Raw genomic sequence first — 13,270 nt, forward strand, 5'->3', positions numbered from 1 at the left:
TGCCCCAAGTTATTTCTTAAGACAATTCTTTTTTTTTTTTTTAAGATTTTCTTTATTTATTCATGGGAGAAGAGAGAGGGAGGGAGGGAGGTAGAGGCAGAGGGAGAAGTAGGCTCCCACAGAGCCGGGAGCCCAAGGTGGGACTCGATCCCAGGACCCTGGGATCATGACCTGAGCTGAAGGCAGATGCTTAGACTGAGCTACCCAGGTACTTGGCAGTTCTTATTTTATAATAATAGAATTGCATCACAAATTGGTTTTCCTTAAGGGGTATATTCAGCTTACCCAAAAAGTTATTTAAGTATAAATTTAAAGGAAGAGAGCTAGAGACCAAAATCTTATTTTATAATCTGTTCTTGCAATAGCCTGGGACAGATGTTACTGCCATTTTAAGAAAGGTCTATACTGTAGTTTGAAACAATCTATGTAACAAACCTCACTATAAGTTTCAAATACCTAGTTGTGACAAATTAAAAGTTGCCTACTAAATTTCCTTTTCCCCCCTTTTTTCTTAGTAATAGGTCCCTATATCGTTACAGGTAGCAAAACAAAACAAAAAAATCCCAGATGTTCCTGATATACAAGGATGAACAATGAGATTTGTTGGGTAGGTTTCTGCAACAAACCTTTTTTTTTTAAAGGATTTATTTATTTATTTATTTGAGAGCGAGCGAGCAAGCACATGAATGCACAAGCAGGTGGAGCAGTAGAAGGCGAGAGAGAAGCACGACCCCCACCAAGAAGGGAGCCTGACACAGGGAGCCCAAAGCAGGGCTCGATCCCAGAACCCTGGGATCATGATCTGAGCGGAAGGCAGACACTTAACCATCTGAGCCACCCAGGTGCCCCTGTAACAAGCTCTTTAAAGAGGCTAATTCAGGGGGCACCTGGCTGGCTCAGATGGTAGAGCATGTAACTCTTATCTCAGGGTTGTGACTTCAAGCCCCACGTAGGGCAAAGAGCTTAAAAATATATATAAATAATATAACACAACACAACATAACATAAAAAAGAGGCTAACTCAGATGGAAGTTTTCATTTACCCTTCCTCCTTATTCCTTCTGGGACTACAGTTGTGATGGCTGGAGCTCCAGCAGCCATTTTGTATCTTGGGGACAGAAGTCACATGTTTAAAATAGCAGAGAAGAAAAAACAAAGAGTTTGGACCACCAATGACTTATGGAGCCATTGTGCCTAGTCCTAAAATGCCTACCTGTGTATTTCTCTTATGGAATAACAAACTAAATGTCTAATGTTTAAGCCACTGCATTTTCTAACATACAATCTAACATATAATAAACTGCAATATAATCCTAACTTGAACAAAACTCTGAAGTATTCTCATTCAGAAGCTAGCTACCTCATTTTGTTTGGAAATGAGTCAAAGAGGATACCCTGGAGATAGAGTCAAAGTTTTCCTTAAGGAAATTTAACAATTACAACAACTGTACTGCAATTATTATTGTCTATCCTATTAGACTGTGAGCAACTTGAAAAAAGTCCATATATTTTTTTCTCTTTCACTTAACATAACACTTGGCTGGTACTACGGTTCATAAACTTTTCGCGAATTCAATTTCTTTCCTGGAAATTCGCTACAAACCCTAGCAAATATACTACGATTATTTATATAATGTTATTCAGTTAATTTAGAACAATGAATGCTTCATTTCTGTACTATAAAAAGAAATACGTTTTTTCTGAAAGTTGTTTTAGGAAAAAAAAAAAAAACTGTCCATTTTGAGGCATGTTTCAAGATACCTGGCTGACATATTGTTTTCAGGAAGAAGGGGAATTTCCAGAACCTTTGTGCTGGCAATTATTATCTCTTGACTTGCAGTAGCAACAGTCTTCCCAGTGATTCGATGCACCTGGTAAAATGCATGAGGTCGTAAATATCGATCATCTGCTGTTCCAATAAACATCTGTAGATTTATCGGCTTTTCACTATAGCCCAGGAGCTAATTAGGAAGAACAAATGGAAAAATACAGTTCATTATCCATGTATTTACAATAAGCTTACAAGAGTAAGTCTGTTATATTAGTAACATATTACTGATACACAAGATGTTATTTCAAAAAGATAACATAAGAAAAAGTAATAAGTGAACTAATCTTCCAAATTTCAAAAGTTTATGAGTTATAAAAGGTTGGAATATGTTAGAAAGGGATGAGGGTTTTTTTTCTGTATAAATATCTAGAACAATAAATATTTTGCAAAAGCCTTCTTATAGAATGCTGTGAAGAACCAAAAGTAATGCTGATTCTGTACGCCAGGCAACATTAATCATCCAGACCAGACTTAAAAGACTTTGGTGTACAGGAAGCTCCTCTAATAGGATGTTAAAATCAGAGACAGTTTGTTTTAGTAGAAAGAATCTCAAAAAGCCTATTATATATGTTACCAACTTAAAGTTTCAACTGAGTTAGCAGGTTGGGCTTTCTCTGGTAGCCTTCACTATTGTTGAGGTTAAAATGACTATCCAGGGGGAGGACCAGGAAGGGCTGGAGGTAAAAACAGCGACCATAAAAAAGGAGGAAAATAAAAGAAACAGAGCCTAGGGGCACTTGGGTGTCTCAGTTGGTTAAGCAACTGCCTTCGGCTCAGGTCATGATCCTGGAGTCCCAGGATGGAGTCCCACATCTGGCTCCCTGCTCAGCGGGGCATCTGCTTCTCCCTCCGACCCTCCCCCTTCTCGTGCTCTCTCATTTTCTCTCTCTCAAATAAATAAAATCTTGAAAGAAAAAGAAAAGAAACAGAGTCTAAAGAAGTATACATTTGGGACTTAGGGAGGCTCCCCTATCCAATCTGATGGCTGAGTAGCACCAATCTGACCCATCATCATGCAGATAACAATTAAAACTTGAACAAACATAAAGAATGACTTGAAAGCATGGAGGGTAACCAAAGTAAGCATATTCTGGAAGTAAACTGACACATGTAAGAATAGAGTAACAAAAAGTGTGTTTCCTGTTTTTAAGACTTTTAACCGGAGAGAAGGCCACAGTCCATGCCTTACAAAGTGGTGGAAACTCCTACAGAAAATCTGCAGTCGGGGTGCCTGGGTGGCTCAGCCGGTTAAGCATCTGTCTTCAGCTCAGGTCAAGATCTCAGGGTCCTGGGATAGAGCCGCACGTTGAGCTCCTTGCTCAGCAGGGAACCTGCCTCTCCCTCTGCTCGTCTCTCCCACTCCCTGCTCATGTTCTCCTTCTCTCTCAAATAAAATTAATAAAATCTTTAAAAAAGAAAATCTAGTCTGAGGGCCTGAAGAAATAAGGACAGAGTACACAACAACCACAGCTTCTGGAGGGTAAGAGGGAAATCCCAGAAAGAAGACAGCCAGAGAAGGGGAGCTCCAAATTATACATACAAACTTTGCCCAATCCTTTGATTGACCTGAGAACCACCTATAAACAGGTCAGATCCCGAGGAGTGTAAAGCTAACATAAATGAGATTATGAGCTGCCACCAACCAGAAAGAGACAGGTTTTCCAGGTTGACTCCAACCAAGTTAAGTGACTGCTTAAACAAAAAAACAAAAATTCAGCATTCTTTGGGGGTTCATTTGAGTGTGTATCTGTTTTGATGTTTCTGAGTTGGGGGTTCTTTATATAATCTGAATTATCCCTTATAGATATATGATTTGCAAATAATTCTCATTCTGTAGGTTTTTTCACTCTCTTAGTACTGTCCTTTGATTCACAGAAGTTTTTGATTTTGATGGAGTCCAATTTATCTGTTTTGTCTTTTGTTGCCTGTATTTTTGGTGCCATACTTGAGAAACCAATTCCAAATCCAATGTCAAAGACTTCCCCAGTGCTTTCTTCTAAGAGTTTTATAGCTTTAGGTCTCACACTTAGGTCCTTGATCTATTTTGAGTTTATTTTTGTATATGATGTAATGTAAGGATCCAACTACATTATTTTGCATGTAGATATCCAGTTTTCCCAGTACCATTTGTTGAAAAGATTGTCCCTTCCCCCACTGAATAGTCTTGGTATCCTACAGAAAATGAATTGACCATATATGTAAGGGCTTATTTTTGGGCTTTCTATTCTATTTCATTGGTCTGCTTATATGCCAGTACCACAGTGTTTTAAATACTGTAGCTTTGTAGTAAGTTATAACTCAGGAAGAGTAAGTCCTCCAAGTCTTTTTCAGGACTGTTTTGCCTATTTGAGGCCTCTTGCAATTCCATATGAATCTGAAAATATGCCTTTCCATTCAGCAAAAAAGGCCGTTGGAATTTTGGGAGGTATAACACTGCATCTATAGATTGCTTTGGGGAGTACTGATGACTTACTAATGTTAAGTCTTCCTATCTACAAACATGGATATCTATTTTTATTTTACATATACTTAAATTTTATTCATTTTTATTTTATGTTTCCATCTATATTTTTCTTTCAGCAAATTTTGACACCTCCTTGGTTCAATTTAATTCCTTTAGATGCTACTGTAAATGGAATCGCTTTTTATTTTTTTTAAAGATTTTATTTATTTTAGAGAGAGAGAATGAGAGAGAGAGAAAGCACATGGGGGGGAGGGTCAGAGGGAGAAGCAGACTCCCTGCCGAGCAGGGAGCCTGATGCGGGACTCGATCCAGGGACTCCAGGATCATGACCTGAGCCAAAGGCAGTCGCTTAACCAATTGAGCCACGCAGGCGCCCTGGAATCGCTTTTTAAATTTCCTCTTCAGGTTGCTCATCACTGGTACACAAACACAAATGTTGAGTGAATATTGATCTTCCACCTGGAAATGTTGTATTTGTTTATTAGCTCTGTAGCTTTCGTATGGATGATTTGAGATTTTCTATGTACAGGAACATGTCATCTGTGAATAGAGAGTTTTACCTCTTCCTTTCCAATTCAAATGCCTTCTATTTCTTTTATTGTCTAATAGTTCTGGCTAGAAGTCCTAGCACAAATGCTGAATAGCAGTGGTGAAAAGTGAGCATCCTTGTTCCTAATCTTAAGGAGAAAGCTTTCAGTCTTTTACCATTAATTATGATGTTAGCTGTAGGCTTTTCATAAATGATCTTTCATGGTAAGGCATTTTCCCCCTTTCCGTGTGTGTGTGTGTGTGTGTGTGTGTGTGTGTGTGTGTGTGTGTGTGTGTGTGTGTGTGTGTGTGTGTGTGTGTGTGTGTAAATGAAAGGCTATTAAATTTTGTCAAATGCTTTTTCTGTGTCAACTGAAACGACTGTGTAGTTTTTATCTCTTCTATTAAATGTGGTGTATTGCATCAATTGATTTTCCTATGTTGGGCCACCTTTTGCATTTTTCGGATAAATTCTACTTGGCGATGCTGTATGATCTTTTCACTGTGCTGCTGGTTATGGTTTGTTAGTTTTTAGTTGAGAATTTTTGTGTTTATATTAGAAATATAAATATAAATACTGTATCTTTGTCCTTATCTTTTCAATTAAAAAAATTTTCATGTTTCTACTGAAATCCCTCCATCTCTTCACATATATAGCTTACTTCTTCTACTAGACGGTTCAGCATTTTATCATAGTTATGATTAAAGACTCTTTCTGATAACTCCAACACAGATGAAGAAATAGATCTAGACCATCTCTGGGCCTGCTTTTACTGACTGTTTTTCTTTTTATTGTGGGTTATACTTTCTTTTGTGTGTGTGTATTGCTGAACATATACTGAACACTTTGTATTCAAGGTATTTAGAGACTCAAGTAGGAAAGTATTTACCTCCAGAAAGAGGCATGCTATTTCCTTTGTCAGGTAACAAATTCTTAAGCTATGTCTGGGCTTTGGTGCAGCTTTAGTCTGATTCCTCTGCTTGGATACAGTGGTTTCCTCATACTTCGTGGTCTTACAAGTTTCAGAGAGATGTCTTTGAGTAATCTCCACTCCTACTTTTAGCCACCAACTGGGAGAAAGATTTGTTCCATGGCTGCTTTAGTCCATTAAACCAGCAAGGGAGAGACATGATAATGTCAGTGGCATAAAGTCTATTTTTCAGTATACACGGCAGAGGAGGTGTCCAGCTCTTCAAGGCAGCAGTGGAGTTTCTGGCACTCAGTCCCTAGCACCGACAGAACAAGTTATGGTCATAAGTCACAGTGTCAGTGCTGTTTTCACTATAGCAGTACTGGGGTGGATGGCTGGACAATGTTCCAGACCATGTAGCTTCCAAGCCAGAGATTTTTTAATAATCTTTAAAAAAATTCTCTTCTGGGGCGCCTGGGTGGCTCAGATGGTTAAGTGTCTGCCTTCGGCTCAGGTCATGATCCCAGGGTCCTGGGATCGAGTCCTGCGTCGGGCTCCCTGCTCCTTGGGAGCCTGCTTCTCCCTCTGCCTCTCTCTCTCTTTCATGAATAAATAAATAAAATCTTTAAAAAAAAATTACCTTCTGTTTCTGTACTATGGTTTATAAATTAGCCTGATAGGTGATATCAAATATAAAGTGCCTAGTACAGTGCTGTCATGTAGGTAGTGATAAACAAATATTAGCTATTAGTCTATGTCCATGATTCTAGGTATATAATGTAGTCAGAGTTCAAATGTGTAGAAGGAGTTTTAGTCTACTATGAGGTCCTTCAGGTGAACACTTTACTCCCCCTCCTTGCCCATTCCTGGATCTACAGTGGAGTTTGTAACCAAGCAACATCATAATTGATTATCCTCTACCCAGGAAAGGACATGAAGATTTCTGCCTATTATTGGGTAATATAATTTACCTAGGATGGTTTTCAGGACTGTAACATTTATAGAGAAGCGATTAAACCTGGACCACTGCAATACCCTTATAACTATTCTCCCTGTTCTTGCTCTTGTTCTTTTACAGGTTATTTTGCTGTCCAGGAGCCAGAACAAACTTTAACTAGATAATTTCATCCTCTGCTCAGAACTCTCTAATGGCTTCCTTCCAACACTCAACTAAATCCAAATGCCCTGTGGTGATTTATAGGGCCTATGTGATTTGAGCCCTGGCTAACTTGTTGCCTTACCTTCTCTTACTCTTTTTGCTTCCACAGTCGGCTCTAACCATCCTGGCCTTATTGCTTGACCCACCCAAGCTTATTCCTAGCCTCAAGACTTTCACACTTAATACTTTATCACTCTGGAATATTCTTCCCTTTGATCTTCATACCACCTCACTCCTTCAGTTCCATACTCAAAGGTCAGCTCCTCAGAGAAGACCATCCTACCTAAAATACCATATCATTGTCCCCTTACCCTGTTTTATTATTTTCCATAGTATGGATCACTATGAAAAGTGTGTTACATGAGTGGCTGGGTGGCTCAGTTGGTTAAGTATGTGACTCGATTTCTGCTCAGGTCATGATCTCAGGGTTTTGAGATCAAGCCCCAGGTTCAGGCTCCAAGCTCAGCAGGGAGTCTGCTTGAGATTCTTTCCCTCCCTCTTCCTCTGCTCCTCCCCCGACTAGTGCGCACAAGCACTCGCTCTCTCTCTTGCAAATAAATAAATCTTTTTTAAAAAGTGTGTTATACATTTATTATCTGTTTTCCTCAGTACCATAGAGTTCCAAAAAGGCAGAAACTTTGTCTTTTACCTCTACCCCTTCCTCTTTTAACTGAGGATCCATTATGGAAATATCCATATTGAATATCACTGCTTCAGCCAATACCATATAGGTGACAATAAAATAAAGAACAAAGTGGCATGTATTAAACTTTAAGAAATTAGTGAAGACTTTAAAAGGCAGAAATTTATTTATAATAAAAAGGATGTTGGGATGCATATGATAAAAATCAATGAAGGCTCTGTGAAGGAGGGAAAAGACAGAATCATGGAAATCAGCTAAGAGGCTGAGTTACTAAGTACTAACATCACATGTATTAAAAATTTAAATTAGAATGGAAGTAAGAACATAAATAGAAGACAGAAACAGAGAGGGATGAATGCAGTAAGTCCTTCCCTAAAGAGATTTCTTTTAAGTGACTATATATAGAATAATAAAGAGAAAGGAAAAAAGAAATTAGAAGTTCTGAGATTCAGGGGCGCCTGGGTGGCTCAGTTAGTGAAGCATCTGCCTTCGCCTCAGGTCATGATCTCAGGGTCCTGGGATGGAGCCCCATGTCAGGCTCCCTGCTCAGCGGGGAGTCTGCTTCTCCCTTGCCCTCTCCCTCTGCCCCTCCCCCTGCTCATGTGCACGTGTTCTTTCTCTCTAATAAATAAAATCTTAAAAAAAAGGTTCTGAGATTCAGAATCCAATAGAATGGTGGTATCACTAGGAAATAAAATGAAGAAGTCAGTGATTCAGAACAGCTTTGGAGAGAGAGGAGGTAGTGTTTTCACTGTTAGTCATGTTGTATTCAAAGTAAGAGTGACACAGATAGATGGAAATGTGATGCTATATAAGGTGTACATTCTTTTAGCCCAACCATAACCTCACTGAACAATAAACACAATGCTTTGCTATTCTGATAGTAAAATAATACAGTCTACTGTGCCTTAAAAGTATGACATTTGAAATCCATTTTTCTTTTGTTCTGACAGAAGTATACACTGTAAAAGTTCTAGTACAGCAATACTCTGAGGACTTGAAACACTACTGAGTTTTAACTGCAACATTGTGATGTGCAACATCTGAGCAAAGTGTGAAGTGATGAGAGTACCATCTATGTTCTCTATCTTAAATGCTCTGCCATCATCATACAAAAACAGCCATAGTCAATATATAAATGAATGAGCATGGCAACAAGATGAGTGAGGTACACTATAGGCATTTTATGACAAGGGGCCAGAGACTGAAATTCCTATCAATGCATGGGATAATCAGTTCTTTCAAGCACAGAACTAGTCTATGTTGCACAGAACTTCAGAAGGTCCTACACATATTTATGTATATAGAAAAGTTTATGAACTTAGAACCCAACTCCTTAGTATATATAAATACCAAAAAATTGCAGGTTTTTTTTTCTAAAGATTTTATTTATTTCTTTGTCAGAGAGAGAGAGAGAGCACAAGCAGGGGGAGGAGGAGAGTGAGAGGGAGAAGCAGGTTCTCTGCCGAGCAAGGAGCCTGATGTGGGGCTCGATCCTGGGACTCTGGGATCACGACCTGAGCCAAAGGCAGACGCTTAACCAACTGAGCCACCCAGGTGCCCCCAAATTAAGAGCTTTAACACATGAATGCTTTTTTTTTAAAGATTTTATTTATTTATTTATTATTTATTTGACAGAGAGAGAGAGATAGAGAGAGCACAAGCAGAGGAGAAGCAGGCTTTCCACTGAGCAGAGAGCCCGATGTGGGGCTTGAACCCAGGACCCTGGGATCATGACCTGAGCCGATGGCAGACGCTTAACCGACTGAGCCACCCAGGCGCCCCTTAACATATGAATGTTTTATGAATGTGACTACCATATAAACTGAAGAAAACTTTAGCAAGAGTTCATCATTTCAGAAAATCATGTCATTGCCAGTAATGCCACTCACTAATGAAATTTAGGTTGCTGATCAACATACCTGCTTTTGTACCTGCAACACTTGCAGTGATACTGCAGGTAAAAATATCTAACTACTTGTCTTCTACAGTCAATACCAAGCTTTTTCATTTTGAAACAGAACTATTTTGTTATAATTTAGTTTTCTAAATTTATTTCCTCATAATAATTACAGCATTATTTTGATATTCTTAAATTTGTATGTGCAAGTTGATTATATAATCTTTGCATTTCCATTTCATGTTAATAAAGTAGTGTTACAAAATATTTGTTTAAAAAAAGTGGGGTCAGGTATGATCATTACTCTAGAATATTTGCAAGTCAAGAGGCACATGGGCATTTTTCTCTTGACCTATCTAAAAGCAAATCTTCCGATTTCCTGTCTAGGGAACATAAACTTGTTATAAGCATTTTGGGAGTTAAGGGGTCAGCAGTCTCCCTATTCAGTATGCAGACTTTCATTATGCCTCCCCTACATCCCAACTCCATTTTCTGTATAGATCCTCAAGCTCTGCCTTCAGTAATTCTAGAACCGAAAATCTCTATTTCATTCCCTCTAAAGAGTAAATCTGCAATATTCTCACAGGGTAAGACAGTGGTTATCACTTGGCTATGCCACATAAAGAGAAAAATCTGGGAAGTCTAACTACTTCTTTTGTAGACTTTCAATCAATCCTTTTGCTTTCAGCTCCACCTCACATCCCACTTTCAGAGACACTCACTGCCTCAAATTCCTGAGTCTTTCCAGGGTTCTTTGGTGTAAAATGATTTGTGTTCCTTATTGATTCTCTCTCTATCCAACAGGCTTAAGTTGCAGCTAAGTTCTAATGACAGTAAAACATATGTGTTCAATTTACTATATTTAACTGGAAGTTGCAGTTTTCTACAAATATTTATATAGTCAAGAAATCTATCAATATTCTCTCTTTTTTTAAGATCTTATTTTTAAGTAATCTCTACACCCAACCTGGGGCTCAAACCTACAACCCCAAGATCAAGAGTTGCACACTCTGGGGCACCTGTGTGGCTCAGTTGGTTAAGTGTTGAACCCTTGGTTTTGGCTCAGGTCATGATCTCAGGGTCGTGGGATTGAACCCTGTGTCTGGCTCCGGGCTCAGTGGGGCTTCTGCTTGTGATTCTCTCTCTCCCTCTAGATCTGCTCCTCCCCACCGCCTTGCGCAACAAGCATGCAAGCGTGCTCTATCTCCCTCTCTCAAAAAAAAAAAAAAGACACATTGATTGAGCCAGCCAGGGACCCCTCAATACTTTCAGTTGTGATTTCTTTTTATATACTTTCATAGAATAAGTTAATAAATTTTATATAGATTTAATTAAATGGAAAATATTCCATAAAAAATAAAATGCCAACATGATCACAATAAAAAAAACTAAATCAATAACTAAAGAAGAAATTGGAAACCCATGGCTAATAAGTGATTAGCTATTCCTTTCTGCTATACCTGTTGCTCTTTCATGTTTAATCCAAATTGAACAAATTACTCTATGGAACCAACTATTCGTCTAATAGAGGAAGAAATACCAACAACTTTACCACTCGCCTCTAAGTACTGTGAAGAGGACAGGGTCCATTCTGTTATCTCCAGAGCACGGCATAGTACCTAGCACATTACAGACGTTCAATCATTGATGAATGAATGAATTTTGGAATAAGAGAGTACAATTTGGTGGAGCAAAATAACTCATGAGATTAGCCAGCAGAATTATTTAAATAAGAGTAAGTCACTAAAGTAGGCTGTTCTAAACGAAGTAGTTAAGTCTAAAATAGAAAATACAAATAAAAATTTTATTGCTATCTATTAAGCTACCCAAATATCACATAACGTACCAGTAAGTACTATATATCAAAGTATCCTAGTCATATTAGATGACTCACATTAATACCAGCTTGGCAAAGACATAAGCCACCTGTCCTTTATACTTCGATAGTAAAATAAACCAGTGATGGGGGAAAGTAATCATGCATATAAGATTTCAAAGGGAATATATTTTGTAACACATACTTCAGCCAGCATGTGCTCCAAGCATATGGACTATATAGCATATGAAAAACAGGGTTTCTCCCATGCATCTTAGGGATTTTAAAGGGACATCAAATAAATTAGACTGTCTTCCCATTTTATTTTCAGATGAGCATTACGTTATAGGCCTAAAACAAATTACTGCTGCTAACATAACTCTCTAAAAACTTTCATCTAGGATCAGTATACCTCTCTTCAGGCCACCCTCTGCTTTGGAGAAGAAAGTAAGCCAAGTTGTTTGTTATGTTTCTGTATCGTTTCCATAGCAAAGGTCTGTGCCTGCTTAATTTAACTAAAGCTGGAGTGTTAAAGCCTGAAGGTCACTACAGGACAAACCAGAGCAGCTTCAATAAGAACAATTCTATTATCAGTTCTGCTAAATTACTTGGGGGGGGGGAATCTGAATATATCAGAAACATGAGAATACATCAGAGAAATACTAAAAATACAAAATTAAATTTCCATAATATAAACAAACTGTTTCAAATTGAAAATGTGCATATGACAACATTATATAAAAAAAATCATCCCCTGGGAAAGGATCTTGGTGTATAATGAAATACAAAGTCTAAATATGAAAAAAATTCTACAATCCCATTTTCATTTTATTTTAATTTTTTAAGATTTATTTATTTACTTCAGAGAGAGAGAGAGAGAGAAAGCAAGCAAGCAAGCAGGGGGAGGGGCAGAAAGAGGAGGAGAATGAGACCCTCAAGCAGACTCTGTGCAGTGTGGAGCCTGGTGCCTGGCTCTATCCCATGACTGTGAGATCAAGACCCAAGCCAAAACCAAGAGTCGGATGCCAACCAGCTGAGTCACCCAAGTGCCCCAACAATCCCCGTTTTTAAAATTTCAGTAACTTTTGGGCGCCTGGGTGGCTCAGTTGGTTGGGCAACTGCCTTTGGCTCAGGTCATGATCCTGGAGTCCCAGGGTCGAGTCCCGCATCAGGCTCCCTGCTCAGCAGGGAGTCTGCTTCTCCCTCTGACCCTCCCCCTTCCCATGCACTCTCTCTCTCTCAAATAAATAAATAAAAAATCTTAAAAAAAATAAAATAAAATTTCAGTAACTTTTGAGATAAGATTCAAAATATCTATGCCTTGGAGTGTCTGGGTGGCTCAACTGGTTAAGTGTCTGTCTTTGGCTCAGGTCATGATCTCCAGGTCCTGGGATTGGCCTGCAGCAGGCTGCCTGCTCAGTGGGGAGTCTGTTTTTCTCTCTCCCTCTGCTCCTTCACCCCTCCCTGCCGGACTTTTGCGTGTGCTCTCAAATAAATTTTTAAAAATACTAAATATCTGTGCCTTAATAAAATTATCACTGTATAATAAAATGTATGTGTTGCTTTATGCAATTTTACCCCATGTGTGGATTCAAGTAACCAACATCACAGTCAAGATAAGGAACTCTTCCATCACCACGAAGGAACTCTCTTGTACTACCCCTTTATATTTGCAGTCTTCAACTTGTTCCTGTTCCCTGGCTATCAAACCAGCATTGCCCAACAGAACTCTCTGCAATGATAAAAATCTTCTACATCTGCATTTTTAAAAAAATCCATGATCGATGTGGAATCAATTCTTGTGTAAAATGTGAGGTTTAGGTTCAGATTTATTTTCTGAATGGAAAATAAATGGATGTCCTATGGATGTCCAAATGCTCCAACATCATTTGTTAAAAAGACAATGTAGGGGGCGCCTGGGTGGCTCAGTCAGTTGGGCATCTGCCTTCGGCTTGGGTCATGATCCCAGGGTCCTGGGATCGAGTCCCGCATCAGGCTCCTTGCTCTGCAGGGAGCCT

General features: G+C 38.8%; 1 protein-coding gene across 5 annotated transcripts in view; it reads right to left on the bottom strand.

Annotated features, from left to right (window-relative positions):
- The window catches only part of NFATC3 (nuclear factor of activated T cells 3), a 129,109-nt gene that overhangs the window by 55,395 nt on the left and 60,444 nt on the right, over positions 1-13,270 (bottom strand). For all 5 annotated transcript variants that reach the window (XM_027617561.2, XM_027617557.2, XM_027617560.1 and 2 more), the window contains exon 4: positions 1,762-1,961. In XM_027617561.2, the coding sequence (XP_027473362.1) occupies positions 1,762-1,961 (200 nt within the window). The remainder of the gene's footprint in view (positions 1-1,761; positions 1,962-13,270) is intronic.

Source organism: Zalophus californianus, chromosome 17 (genome assembly GCF_009762305.2).
Source record: "Zalophus californianus isolate mZalCal1 chromosome 17, mZalCal1.pri.v2, whole genome shotgun sequence".
Taxonomy (NCBI): domain Eukaryota; kingdom Metazoa; phylum Chordata; class Mammalia; order Carnivora; family Otariidae; genus Zalophus; species Zalophus californianus.